Here is a 15,462-nt window from a genome sequence, read left to right as displayed (position 1 = left end):
GATCTATCCTGGAGAATGTTCCATGAGCACTTGAGAAGAAAGTGTATTCTGTTGTTTTTGGATGGAATGTCCTATAAATATCAATTAAGTCCATTTGTTTAATGTGTCTTTTAAAGCTTGTGTTTCCTTATTTATTTTCATTTTGGCTGATCTGTCCATTGGTGAAAGTGGGATGTTAAAGCCCCCTACTATTATTGTGTTACTGTCGATTTCCCCTTTTATGGCGGTTAGCATTTGCCTTATGTATGGAGGTGCTCCTATGTTGGGTGCGTAAGTATTTACAATTGTTATATCTTCTTCTTGGATTGACCCCTTGATCATCATGTAGTGTCCTTTTTTGTCTCTTGTAATATTCTTTATTTTAAAGTCTATTTTTTCTGATATGAGAATTGCTACTCCAGCTTTCTTTTGATTTCCATTTGCATGGAATATCTTTTTCCATCCCCTCACTTTCAGTCTGTATGTGTCCCTAGGTCTGAAGTGGGTCTCTTGTAGACAGCATTTGTACGGGTCTTGTTTTTGTATCCATTCAGCCAGTCTATGTCTCTTGGCTGGAGCATTTGATCCATTTACATTTAAGGTAATTATCAATATGTATGTTCCTATGACCATTTTCTTAATTTTGGGGGGTTTGTTTTTGTAGGTCTTTTCCTTCTCTTGTGTTTCCTGCCTAGAGAAGTTCCTTTACCATTTGTTGTAAAGCTAGTTTGGTGGTACTGAATTCTCTTAGCTTTTGCTTATCTGTAAATTTCTCCACCGAATCTGAATGAGATCTTTGCTGGGTAGAGTAATCTTGGTTGTAGGTTTTTCCCTTTCATCACTTTAAATATGTCCTGCCACTCCCTTCTGGTTTGCAGAGTTTCTGCTGAAAAATCAGCTGTTAACCTATGGGGATTCCCTTGTTGCTTTTCCCTTGCTGCGTTTAATATTTTTTCTTTGTAATTAATTTTTGATAGTTTGATTACTGTGTGTCTTGGCATGTTTCTCTTTGGGTTTATCCTGTATGGTACCCTCTGTGCTTCCTGGACTTATTTCCCTTCCCACGTTAGGGAAGTTTTCAACTATAATCTCTTCACATATTTTCTCAGACCCTTTTCTTTTCTCTTATTCTTCTGGGACCCCTATAATTCCAATGTTGGTGCATTTAGTTTTCCCAGAGGTCTCTGAAACTATCCTCAATTCTTTTCATTCTTTTTTTCTTTATTGTGCTCCCTGGTAGTTATTTCTACCATTTTATCTTCCAGCTCACTTATCCTTTCTTCTGCTTCAGTTATTCTGTTATTCATTCCTTCTAGAGTATTTTTAACTTCAGTAATTATGTGGTTCACCACTGTTTGTTTGCTCTTTAGTTCTTCTAGATCCTTGTTAAATGTTCCTTGTATTTTCTCCATTCTCTTTCTGAGATTTTGGATCATCTTTACTATCATTACTCTGAATTCTTTTTCAGGTAGGTTGCCTATTTTGTCTTCATTTATTTGGTCTTGCAGGTTTTTACCTTGCTCCTTCGTCTGTAACATATTTTTCTGTCATTTCATTTTTTTTTTTTTTTTTGGATGAGTGTTGCTGTATTCCTATCTTACTGGTTGTTTGGCCTGAGACGTCCAGCACTGGAGTTTGCAGGCAGTTAGATAGAGATGGATCTTGGTGCTGAGATGAGGACCTCTGGGATACCTCACTCCAACTGGTATTCCCTGGGATCTGAGGTTCTCTGTTAGTCCAGTGGTTTGGACTTGGAGCTCCCACCACAGGAGCTCGGGCCTGACCTCTGGCCTGGGAACCAAGATACTGCAAGCTTCGTTGTGCCATTAAAAAAAAAAAAAAAAAAGGGAAGAAAGTAAAAAAGGAGCAGTAGAGTATCAAAGAATAAAAAACAATAAAATTAGAAAGATAAAAAATATATTAGGAAAAATAAAACTATAATTGAAACAACTGCAACAAGGTAAAATAAAACCACAGCAGAAAAAAGAAAAAAAGGTGGAGGGGGGGAGGGGAGGACAAGCCAAAAGGAGAGATCACCAGTCGCTGGGGTTTCCTCCCATACCCTTAGGTGTCTGTGGTCTACCACGGGTGCCTGGTAGGTGCCCTAGTTGTGAGGAGACGCGAATTCCACGTCCTCCTAGTATGCCATCTTGACTATACCTCCTGTGTGAAGATTTTTGATAATGAATTCAATTATGAATCAGCAGATGATTCTAAGGGGCAATTATCAGTTTGAGTATTTGATTATAGCCATAAAATAAAGTTTCTTTTAGATTTAGTGATTCTAAACTTTACTACAGTCATTAAAGCATATATCATTAAAATAAATGCATAGATATTTCAATTATCTAGTACTAATGGATAGGCTAATTGCTTTTGAACCCTAGAGTTAAAGCTTCTCCATCCATATCTCACCTCTTCCACTGTATATGCCCAGTTTCTTCACCTGTAAAATGGGATACTTCATAGGATTGCTATGAGAATTAAATCAGTTGATTCCTGTAAAGCACTTACAACAGTGCCTGGCTCAGGGCCTATTACTTTTAATAAATTTAAAGATGTATTATTGAAAACTATTCAAGTAGGAAAGAGCATGATCACATAGAAGGAGCAAAAAATAAAAGGGCAATGTAGACACTAGAAGGAAGAAAGCAGCTGGTCGGGGGAGAAGGCAGGGACAAAGGAGGAGAAAAGAACAAAAGAATGGAGAGAAAGGGTAAACAGAAGGTCTCATAATCAGACAAAACAGAAATCTTACCCTATATGGTATTTCTAATAGTTTTATGCCAATGTTTTATCCATCAGAGATTGTCCTTATATTGCTAAGCTTTAAAAAAAATTATATTTGCATTTTATGTATGGCACTGTCAGTCATAAAACCTAACAGCAAATCTTCCTACTAAACCTAAAACTCTCCCTTCCTCCCTTTCTCATGAAATCTCTACAGCAAAAACTACTTGATGACTTGCACCTCCATATAAAATGACTTAAAACCATCAAGAGCCCCAAAATACAACTACTTTTTGAAAAAACAAACAAGAATCATTATGTGAACTGCACTGAGTGCTAAAGAAAAATAATATAAAGTAAGAAACCTGATGAAAATACAAAGCACTTAATGGAAGAAATCCAAGTTCACTATTAAAGTGAATGTGTCTTACATTAAGGTAAAACATGTAAACCAAGGAGAAGAACTTGGAATCTACTTTAGTTGCTGGCATAAATTCCCCCTCTTTTTACTCCAGAGAATATCTTTCACCATCATTCAAAGATTTTTATGATACTCCTACATTTCCTAAGAAAATGTTGTGTTTGTGTGTTATGGACTTAAAATCTGTATTCCTTAGTTCCTAAAAAGAATCATTTAGAAAGAGCATCTGGCTCTAACAACAACTTGTAAAGACTCATATAACATATTACCAGTAAAAGCACTGAAGCCCCAGTACATTCTTCCTTACAAAGCTGCTCACCAGGAGAAGGAGTTCAAGGTGAAAGCTAATGTAAGATTAGACACCAAAGTAAATTGTGTACCATTTTAACTCCTGGAGACTAGGCTGCAGATCACCAAATTTCTATCCACCACCTTTGGCACACCCAGGGTCCATCACCATTCTACAAGGATCCTGTGCCCCACTAGCAATAAGCATCATCTTCCTTTTCAGAGCCTGAATAATGAAATAAAACCTCAGATTGACTCCTCCGAAGAGAATGAACATAAGACACGAGAACTCCTGAAGAACAATCTATCAGAGTTTCTTAAACATTTTGTGCAATGTATCCTTCTAGTAGCCCGGTAAAGCCCAGAGGGATACATGGCTCAAAACATTTAACAATCCCTGTTGGGACCTTTTTAATCTCCTCAAAATTCTGACCTCTTCACTCTGCACCTCATTCTTCGCTTCTCTCCTTTCTTATAGAAGAAATTAAAAGTCAGATTATCTCGCCCTCAGCTTCTGGGCACTAACTCTGAAGTACCTCCAGTAAATTGAAACTAATCATGATACCTATAATGTAAATCTCATTTCCTCCCACCTCCTGGGTAAATCCTGTTCTGCTGATAAATCCCATTCTTCTGAATTTGCATCTTCAGCTTCTCCCTCTCTACTTGTCCTCTGCCATTAGCATTTGAAAATGATCAAGACTTTTCCTTCTTAGGAAAAGAAGGAAAACATTCTGGAGTATATGTTGCTACACTGCTTCACACTTACCAATCACCTCTCTTCACTGCTTTTGTCAGGTCACTAATGATTTCTTCAACCCTAAATCAGGATTACATTTTATTTCTTACCTTACTTATCTTATTTAACCTTGCAGCAGCATCTGACACTACTGTCCATGTCCTCCCTGAAACACTCCCTTCCCATGATGACCACTCACTCACAGGTTGCCTCCTGGCTCTCTCTGTGCCTTCTTGGTCTTCTTTTTAGTTACTCTGTCTTGGCCTAGACCATAAATGTTGCTACGTAGGATTCTATCTTAGGCTGTATTCCTTTTTCACCCTAGACATTCTCCCTGGGTAATCTCATCCAACTCCATGGTTTCTTGTACCACCTAACATATTTTCAAGCCTCAATTTTGGACATCCACCCCAAATTTCTTTTCAAGGTTTCAGACACACACATACAACTGACTACAAATATCTTCACTTGTATGCCCTGACACCTCCACAGGACTCAAAGTCAGCATCTCCAAAAGTGAATTCATCATCTTCTCCCAAAACTTATCCCTTCTCTGCAAATGACATCATCTACCCAGCTTACTGACCAAAGATCTGGTAGCCATTGACTTTTCTTTCTCAGTCATTCCCCATCATCCCATCATCACAAGGTGCAGTTCTTTATACCGCCTATTTAGCACAGGAATGCTACCCATGTTTCTCCATTCCCATGATCACTCCTCTAGTTTAGGTTAATACTATTTCTACCTAAATTATCAAAACATTCTCAACTGGTCTTGCTACCCCAATCTTATTCTCCTCCAATCCACTCTTGACACTGCAACGAAACCACTCTATCTAAAAGGTAATCTGGGGCTTCCCTGGTGGCACAGTGGTTGAGAATCCGCCTGCCAATGCATGGGACATGGGTTCGAGCCCTGGTCCAGGAAGATGCCACGAGCCCCAGAGCAACTAAGCCTGTGCGCCACAACTACTGAGCCTGCACTCCAGAGCCCATGAGCCACAACTACTGAGCCCACATGTCTAGAGCCCATGCTCCACAAAAAAAGAAGCCACCACGATGAGAAGCCTGCCCACTGCAACGAAGAATAGCCCCCACTCGCCACAACTAGAGAAAAGCCCATGCACAGCAACAAAGACCCAAAGCAACCAAAAAATAAATAAATAAAATAAATTTAAATAAGTAAATAAAGTAATCTGATCATTTCTCTCCCCTCTAAGGCTTCTCTGTGACTTGACTACCAGTCCTGTAATGCCTTCTTAAGCCTGACCCAACAATTTCTCTAGCCTCAAAACTTACCATATCCAACTATACACTCTATAATCCCTCTGAATTGAATGTCTTTCAGGATCTTGAAACTGCTCTGCTCATTCTTTTACCCTGTGCCACAAACCTGCCTAGGGATTTCCTACCCATTCTGAGATCTCAATCTTTAACTTCCTATGGGGCGCATTCCCTTACATCCTTCCCAGTCTGAGTTAGCTCTTTACACATCTATAGCACCCTGAATCTTCCTGCCACAAATATTTCTCATGCTGAATTATAATCACTTGTCTAATATTCTTTTCTTTCTCCATGGACCAAAAGCTTCAAACATGGGGAATAATCATGACTATGTTGCTCATCACATCATTCCCATAAACATGCACAATATGCTCAAAAATAAGCACTCAATATACTGAATGAACAAACATATGAATGTTGAATTCACTAAGTAATAGTATTTATATTTAGAATTTCCCTTCACTCACTTCAACTTTTAAACTTCAGATCTGGGAATGCAATGAGTCCATGGGAAATGCCATCGAACCCACATATTACTGCTCATATTTCTCACAGGGGTGAAAGTACATGAAAAGACAGTTCTACAGCCATGCAAACAAATGAGCTAAAACAGTGAAACTGCCTAACAGCCTCACCCCCATATGTTAAATAAAACAGTAAAGTAAAAAGATCAGAAAAAGAGAATTCCAGTTGTGATTTTACCACTCAGTGGTTAAATAATCTGAGTTATAATTTCTTCACCTTTAAAGTGGACGTGGCACTAACTTCAAAAATTATGAGGATTTAACATGACAAAGTATTTGAAAAGTTTTCTGTACACCTAAAACCACTATGCATTCATTCATCCACTGAGCAACACTGTGACACTGTTTTAGAAACTAGGTATGCAGCAGTGAACAAAATATATATTCTAATGTGGGGATAGACAGACAATAAGAAAATAAATAAGAAATAGTAACAAATGTATCAAAGAAGATAAGGGAATTAAAGAACGGAAGATAGAAGCTTTTTGCTGTTTTATACAGAGCTATTAGGAAAGGTCTCACTGAAAAAGTGATTTCTGAGGAGAATCCTGAAATCAAACTGAAAACCATTAAGGATATCTCAAAGAACATTCAGGGCAAATGTATATAGCAAGTACAAAGGCTGTGAGACAGAAATGTTCCTGACATCTTTAAAAACAGTAAGAAGACTTAATGAGAACAAAGGGGATGGTTGAGTAGGAGATAAAGTCAGAGAGGCGGGGGTAGACATTTGGTGGTGCCAGATCTTGGAGGGTTCTATAGCCAATTTAAGAAGACTTTGGCTTTTACTCTAAGTAAAATGGACAGCTACTGGAGGGTAAGCACTTTAACATTCAGTAGGGAGGTAATGGCAAATAACAGACTATTGCAATTATACAGGAAAAGATAACTTACACCAGGGTAGCAGCTGTTGAGGTGGTAAAAGAAAACAGATTCTGTACACTTATTTAGTAGGTGACAAAGTCTGTTACTGAATCAAGTATAGAGTGTGGTATTATAAAGAAGAGTAAAGGTGAATCCAATTCTTTGGTCTAAGTAAAAGAAGGATGGAGTTGCCATTAGCTCAGATGAAGAAGACTGTACAGAGCAAATTTGGGTACAGAGAAAAAAAGATCAGTTGTTTTTTTTTTTTTTTTCCGGTACGCGGGCCTCTCACTGTTGTGGCCTCTCCCACTGCGGAGCACAGGCTCCGGACGCGCAGGCTCAGCGGCCATGGCTCATGGGCCCAGCCGCTCCGCGGCATGTGGGATCGTCCCGGACCAGGGCACGAACCCATGTCCCCTGCATCGGCAGGCGGACTCTCAACCACTGTGCCACCAGGGAAGCCCAAGAAGATCAGTTTTGACCATCTTAGTTCAAGATGCCTACTTAGACATCAAAATGGAAATTTTTTAAAAAAATAAATTTATTTATTTATTTTTGGCTGTGTTGGGTCTTCGTTGCTGCAAGCAGGTTTCTCTGTTTGCGGTGAGCGGGGGCTACTCTTCGATGCGGTACACGGGCTTCTCATTGTGGTGGCTTCTCCTTGTTGCAGAGCACGGGCTCTGGCACACAGGCTTTAGTAGTTGTGGAGCACCGGCTTAGTTGCTCCGTGGCATGTGGGATCTTCCTGGACCAGGGCTTGAACCCGTGTCCCCTGCATTGGCAGGCGGATTCTTAACCACTGCACCACCAGCGAAGTCCCAAAATGGAGATTTTTATAGGCTTAATGTGGGGAGAAGACTTAACAAGGGATAAAATACAAGTAGATATAGTCACTGGCTTTATTAAAAAGAAGGAAAATTGAAAGCAAGTCCTACTTAGGAAATAAGTGGAATCTGAAAGGTGACAAAAAGACACCCTAAACAAGAAAGGCTAAGAATATTTGACAAAATGAAAGGGTAGTCATTTCATTATAAAAACAGAAACATCACACTTCCCTAGAGAAGCAAAGCTTTTCCTGAAATTGACTACTAAAAAGATACTAATCTTGAGATTTTATATAGAAACCACTGAGTAATAGAATAGATTATAAGTTTACCACATTCCTAAATATAATAGGGGCTTTTTAAAATAGCTTTTATAGCACCGTTCTTCAATGAAAACTGAGGGCATAAAAATAAATTACCCTAAGGCTCAGGTAATACTGTCAATCTACTGTCTAGAGTCAGAATAATCTTCTTAGCAGTAATAGCTAGAATTTAACTGGTCAAACCATGAACATCATCCTATATACTTCAGTTTATTTATTAAAAAAAGAGAAGAGCTCTACTAAATGTAAAGGAGTGTAAGAAGAAACTATGTAAAATAAACAAATGCAGTGGATATAGCATTCTAATACTATAAGCAAAAAACAAATTAAAAAATTTATTATGTACAGTTGGTAATTCTTATAACAGTTACCAGAAACATACACCATTTTACTGAGTAAAAAAAGACTATCAAAACACCAGTTATACGTAGAAGATGTTATATTTTGTTAGGACACAGGAATAGTGGACATGAATTCTCTAAGTCATAATGCATAAGATATCAAACTCTTAAATTAAAACTTAAAGGACTCTATGCCTTTATCACTAAAGTTCTAAAGACCTTATAAAGCACTCACTTCCTGGCATTTACATCAATATGCAAAAACTTTCTGCCTAAAAATTAGAGTTAAAAAAAAAAAAGGAATTATAGTGTACTTCAACCACTGACTTCCCACCCCATAATCACAAAGCTCCACATTTAGAATGCACTGCTTTTGGAAAGGGGTTAAGCAAGCAAGGAAGTACATTTTTAACAGATATGATTCTGTAAGGTTACTAAAATTAAAAGAAGGCTGAATACTGCAAGGAATGCCCAAAGTATTTATAATTATGAAAGTAATGAACTATATCCAAATTTAAATGTCTTTTGCTAGTGGCTCCATATGGACTTTAAATTTTGTACATATTTTAAGGGCTCAGTTTACAAGGCATCATAAAGATGATAGAAATGTCCTGTACATTTATTGTGGTAGTGGTTTTCATGGATGTATACAGTTGCCAAAATCATCAAATTGTGTATTTTACATGTATACAGTTTACTGTATGTAAATTATATTTCAATAAGGTTAATTTTTTTTAATGTCACAGAAACTAGTTTGAAGGCTCTCTCACTGGCCAAACCTGGCAGTATCAAAATAAATAATAATGGCAATAATAGATTAATACCTAGTGAATAAAAAAGAAACAACTGATGAGTCCACGCTGATTTAAAAAAAAAAAAAACTAGGGAGAAAGCAAAATTCTTCTCTATAGAAGAATGTCAAATAATAAACAGATGGGATGATGGAATTAGAAAATCATCATTTTGCAACTATCACAGTAATAACTGATTCAGGCAAAATTTAGCTGTGGATGCTTTAACTGCTGAGTGAAAGTTTGATGAGGAATAAGATACTTACATAGTCTCAAAGTACCTCCCCACAAGACACTTACCAATTAGAAGGAAAAAACCAGTAAACTTACAGTAGCAGCACAGCTTTAACCAAGTAATCAAATTTAATATCACCAATAATAAAAGACACAAAGCACATCTGTCCTCCATACAATACAATGAGACATCATCATTCTGTAGCCCTATCAGTAAAATATAACCTGAAACTATTCATGAACAATCAGAAGAAAAATCCAAACTGGGATCCATTATACAAAATAACCAGCCTGAACTCTTTAAAAATGTCAAAGTCAAGAAAAACAGAGAAAGGTTGGGGATCTATTCTAAACAAAAGAAGCTTAAACAAATTCTCTGCATGGTCTTGTCTAGGAGAAAAAAATAGCTATGTAAAGTATACTAGAACAATTAAGAATTCTGTTGTTATAAAGCAAAAAAAAAAAAAAAAAAAAGAATTCTGTATATGGACTGTGAATTAAACAGTATTGGTAATATTAAATATCTTGATTTTGATAACTGTACTGTAGTTATAAGAGACTGCCCTTGTTCTTAGGAAATACACACTGAAGTCCTTAAAGGTAAAGGAAAAAAAGACCCCCAGATTTTTAAATAGAAATTGAGTAATATTAGCAAATGAGGCAAAATGTTAACAATTGGTGGTGAATCTGGATGAAGGGTATATGGGACCTCTCTATTTTTGCAATGTTGCTCCAAGTTTAAAAAAAAAAAAGAGTTTCAAAAAAAAAAAATCACTGTACTGCAGTTTAAAGGATGGACCCATAAAGTGAGAGGTAGTGAGCAAAAGTACACAGGAATGAGATCAGAAACAGAAAATTCTTAGAAGTCTTGAGTCTTCTAAGAATATGTATGTAGAATAATATTAAGTGGTAATTTCTAAAAGTTTTAGGTTTCTCTGTTACAGAATGAGGGGGTGGTACTAGGACTTCGTAGCTCTAAACCTAGATGTCTGTGAGCTTGCTCTATCATTTCATGCCCTATTCTACCATTTCATTACTTGACTTTTTTCAAAGCTCAACACTTTCTTGAGAAGAAGGAGAAAAAAACTGCATAAATCTTTCATGTGCAAACAAACCATAATTATGGACAAGGATAAAAATTTCAGAGAACGTTCTTAATAAGGTTTAAAATGGTAGAACTAAAACTGCATCACAGAAACTTTAGGAATTATCTCAACAATGATTTCTAGATACCTTTTATAAATTACGTTTAATATTACCATCTATTAAATGTAAAATTATTTAATTTTTTTCTCTAAAATTTATTCCCTCACCATTGAGGACAGTGAGGCTTACAAATGCATTTCCTACACATAACAACCTTATAATACTTTCCTACTTAATTTTAAAATACTGAAGGTACTGAAAAAAAGAAGCAAAAGAAACTAGGTTCAAACCAATCTGCAATGTTGCAAGCATTATGCTTAGAAACTATCTTGCTAGTTCACAGAACAGTCCTCTTAGGTAAAAATTATTATTCCCATTTTGCACACTAAGAAACTACAGTTAAGCAAAGATGACCAAACCACACTCCCTCATGGAGCCCAACATCCTAGATAGATTAAAAACCAGAAGTGTCCACTGGAATGCAATATGAAGTACTAGGTACAGAAGCAGTCTGGACAACCTTAAGACTTCATCTCATTGTTTTGAATGACATATAGTTGCTATGGTCTGCAAATCTGTGTCCCTGTGAAATTCCTATGTTGAAATCCTAACCCCACAAATTAAGAGGTGGGGCTTTTGAGAGGTGATTAGGTCATGAGGGCAGAACCCTCAGGGATGGGATTAGTGCCTTACAAAAGAGGCTCCAGAGAGATCCCTTGCCTCTTCCACCATGTGAGAACAAAGTGAGAAGTCACCAACCATGCATCAGGAAGAGGGCCTCACTAGAACTCAACTATGCTGGCTCGCCTTGATCTTGGACTTTCCAGCCTCCAGAACTGTGAGAAATAAATTTCTGTTGTTTATGCTACCCAGTCTGTGGTGTTTTGTTATAGCCGCCCTAATGGACTAAAACAATAGTCTTCATATCTTGACATTACACTGTCTTTGATAAAAACGGCGATACTGGCAACCTTAAGGTTGTATGTCTACACCTCAATATCTGAATCTATCTAACCATCATAAAACTGCCAAATAATACTAGTTAGTGCAAGCACAAAACCCTGAACATTCTCATTATACATACTTTTCCATAAAGAAAAAGATCTACTTATCCCTACACTACCACTTATGAATTTAGTTTCTCTTATAAAAAAAAAATTCTTCTAAATCCCACAGCAATTCACAGCCGTAAAAAAATTAAATCTAGCTTTGGGATAAAATCTTTTTCAATCGTACTTTTGAATAGTGAACAAATTTAAGATTAATTTACAGGTGAGTCTCTAAATGACAGAGATCACAAAATAATTAAATGACATTCTGGCTGCACATGGAAAACAAAATCTATTATGTGAATATAGAAAACAACCAAAGGAAGATTTTTTTTAAAACTTCTACTATTTCTGAAGTAGTTCAGCCATTTGCAAACTCTGGGCAAAATTGTACATAAGTAGGTCTTAAGTGGAAAGAAATCAGATAACATAAGTAGTATTATTTCATAATAAGGGTACTATATGTTTACTTCAGGTTAAAGCAGACATTGGAAGGAAAAATAGTAAATTATTTGCCTAGCTATTTAGGCAAATATTCACTTAAAGTCCCTGTCATAAAGTGCTTTTTTAAGGTAGATAAGATAAAGCTCTTAGTTCAAAAGTAAGACTAGAGTTTTGAAAAATACAAAATAAACACTAGATCAAATATAAAGTTTATTTAAATCTATTCAAATTTTTTAAATAGTCTACCTGAATCATCCTGGGCTTCATGAGCTTCACCATCATCTGTTACCTCTAATTCTTTCACAAAATTTGAGGGAAACAGTCCCAACTTGTTGTTCAGGGTTCCACTCCACCAGCCTTCTTCTACCTGAAAGAGTTCACAACTCAAAGATAATAAAAACTTCTCTTAAGATTTCACTTCCCCCACAGAAAAACTGAGCTATAGAAGTGAATGAGCACAAAGTTAGTGATGCAAAATAATCCCTTTAGGGCTTCCCTGGTGGCGCAGTGGTTGAGAATCCGCCTGCTGATGCAGGGGACATGGGTTCGTGCCCCAGTCCGGGAGGATCCCACATGCCGCAGAGCGGCTGGGCCCGTGAGCCATGGCCGCTGAGCCTGCGCGTCCGGAGCCTGTGCTCCGCAACGGGAGAGGCCACAAGAGTGAGAGGCCCGCGTACTGCAAAAAAAAAAAAAAATAATAATAATAATCCCTTTAAATCTACAAGAAAACTAAATCTGTGTGGATGGGATTAATCATATATCAATAGCACTTTGCAACACTTAACAATGAGAATTTATGATCAACTGTAATCTATGAAGCAAGTAATTTTCATGAAAGTATCAGATAACCAAGAATAATGTATTAACAGAAACAAGGATATAGCTCTCTTCAGGAATGTCACTGTTTTAAATACTATGGAGCCTCTGTCTGTATTTATGGCATACATTATTTAAGCATTTGGAAATTTCTGATTTGGAAAAAGTTTTATGAATATAAGAATATAACTTCCTAAATGGCACAAAAAATTAGTAGGTAATTTATCTATTTTGCTTGAACCGTGAGTCTTAACCCAAGTATGAAAAAGAATCACTTATTTTTAAAAGTCCAGATGCCAGGCTCAACTGAACACTCCCTCCCAACCCCAACCAGAAATATTCTCAGGAACCAAACTCCTTAGAAAAATGTTTACATTCACAAATAGTGAGGCTTATTATTATTTAATAATAATAAGTTACAAAGTTATTTAATAATACTAATAATAACTGTTTAAAAATGTATAATTTCTTCTAAGGATGCTAAGAGGTCTTAATAAGAAAAAATAATTTTTTAAAGAGTAAACTATTTACTATCAAAATTCACTTGACAGCAGTACATTCAACATCATAGCTAGAAAAGGCTCTGTTTTCTGTTTAAAATATTTTTAAAAACTTTTTCAGTTACAAAGGAAACTTTAATAAGTTATTCATCTTACAGGCACTATGTACAAGTCATGGTGTTAACTGATAGGAAAATATTCAAATTTGCACATGAGAAATCTCTGTCCTTGAATAAAACAATCTACAGAAGAAAACAAACAATAAGCAGATAGTTACAATACAATGTGAGAGGTGTTATAACAAAAGTGTGAACAAAATGCTGTAGGAGCACAAAGGAAAGGCATATATGAATCAAAAAACGCTCCCCTAAAAGGAAATGACAAAAGAGCTGGACAGTTAAGGCTAAATGAGAGTTTACCAGACAGAAAGCATGTGAAAAATACGGTACCATAAAAATAAAGGACTTATTAATGGAATATATAGCTGAAATACAAGGTGCCTAGAATACATGCTATTTAAGAGAGAAATACAAGGTGGTAAATATGAAGAGTTCAGAATTTTTAGCAGACTTAAGGAGGCACCAAAGGATTGAGAGTTCTTCAAACCAGGTGTGATGGAAATACGTAGACCAAACTGGAACAGGTACAACAGAGAAGATCATCAAACTGTTAACTACATCTGAAATCCCAAATTGACAGCAATTGGGTAGTTAGGGTGAATAAGTCTATAAAATTCCTATTAATCGAGGACTTCTTAAAAGGCAGGGTAGTTTAGTGGTAAAGAGCACCGACTCAAAAACAAATTGTGTGGGTTCAGATTCTGGTGCTCTGCCCGCCAAGCATATGAACTTGCACAAAAATACCTGAAACAAGATCACCTAACCCACATGCTCGTCTACACGTAATCTTGACAGGCCTCCCACCGATTAAGTGGCAGGCTTTGTCCCCACCCCCTTCAATCTTGCTGGCTTATGACTTTCTTGTAACCAGCAGAATGTGGTGAAAGTGATACTATCACTTCCCAGGTTGGATTATAAAAGGCTATCACTGTGTTCACTGAAATGCTTACTTACACTTAGAGCCCCGAACTGCCATGTAATAAGTCCTACTATCCTGAGACACCTGCGAGCCCAATACAGTGAGAAGGCCGAGCCAAATGGAGAGGCTACATAATGGCTTTCCATAGGGAGTCCTGGTCTTTGAGGACTCTAGGACTCTAGGACTTTGAGGCTTCTAGACACTAGACATGTCAGTGACATGTCAGTGACATGTCAGTGAAGGAGCCTTCCTATGATTCTACCAGTACCCAACTTTGAACCTTTCCAGTTGAGGCCCCCAGACATCACAGAACAGAGACAAGCCATCCCTCTGTGCCCTATCTGAATTTTGGACCCACACATCCAACAAACCTAATGAAACAGTTGTTTTTTGCCACAAAATTTGGAATGGCGTGTCATGTAGCAACAGTAGATAAGCCAAACACTTATCTCTGTGATTCAAGCTCTTGCTTGTAAAATAGGGGTAAAAATTCCTATCTCCTTAGGTTGTTTAGAAACTTAAAGGAACTAATAAGTGTGAAACACTTAGAATGGTGCTTCAGACATAATATAGGCTCGCTAAACACTATTATTATTGCCACCTGGTAGAAATAAACCAGAACTGCCTTTTGTCTAAACACATTGGAGTTTAACATAACAAGTGATAAATTACATATTGGCACACAAAATCAATCTCAGTGGCAATACATGATATCAAAACATAATACTTTGAAAATGGCATCTTTAGCTGCTAAATAAAACTTTAATATTTCTTTAATGGTAAAAGCAGAGATATGAAAAGTTATTTTTTTAATATTTTAAAATCTCATTCTAAGATATTAAGATGAGGGAAAGTGCTTTTGGGTTAATATTTGAATGTGATATTTCAAACAAGACAAAGCCTTTTAAAACATTCTGCTTTCGTATACCTTTGCTATGCAAAAGGTAAAAATCCTATTTTTATGGCTTGTACCTAAAGTGAATTAAGAATCAAAGAAAAGGTTTAAATTCTTAGCTACTTAGATTATATTAATTTGAGCTAAAAAAACCTTATTTTATTCTTAAAGTCAACAGATACAAATTCAGTACACAAATACAGGCATAGCAAGGATGAATAAAGCTTTATTT

The 15,462-nt window shown here is 36.7% G+C and overlaps 1 protein-coding gene across 2 annotated transcripts in view; it reads right to left on the bottom strand.

Moving 5' to 3' along the window:
* CD2AP (CD2 associated protein) overlaps positions 1-15,462 on the bottom strand; it is a 112,499-nt gene that overhangs the window by 44,650 nt on the left and 52,387 nt on the right. For both annotated transcript variants that reach the window (XM_081247624.1, XM_081247625.1), the window contains one exon: positions 12,228-12,348. In XM_081247624.1, coding sequence (XP_081103750.1) covers positions 12,228-12,348 — 121 coding nt within the window. The remainder of the gene's footprint in view (positions 1-12,227; positions 12,349-15,462) is intronic.

The sequence above is a fragment of the Mesoplodon bidens genome (assembly GCF_964165515.1).
Source record: "Mesoplodon bidens genome assembly, chromosome: 10".
In the NCBI taxonomy this organism is placed as follows: Eukaryota; Metazoa; Chordata; class Mammalia; order Artiodactyla; family Ziphiidae; genus Mesoplodon; species Mesoplodon bidens.
This window is presented reverse-complemented; position numbering and strand designations above follow the sequence as displayed.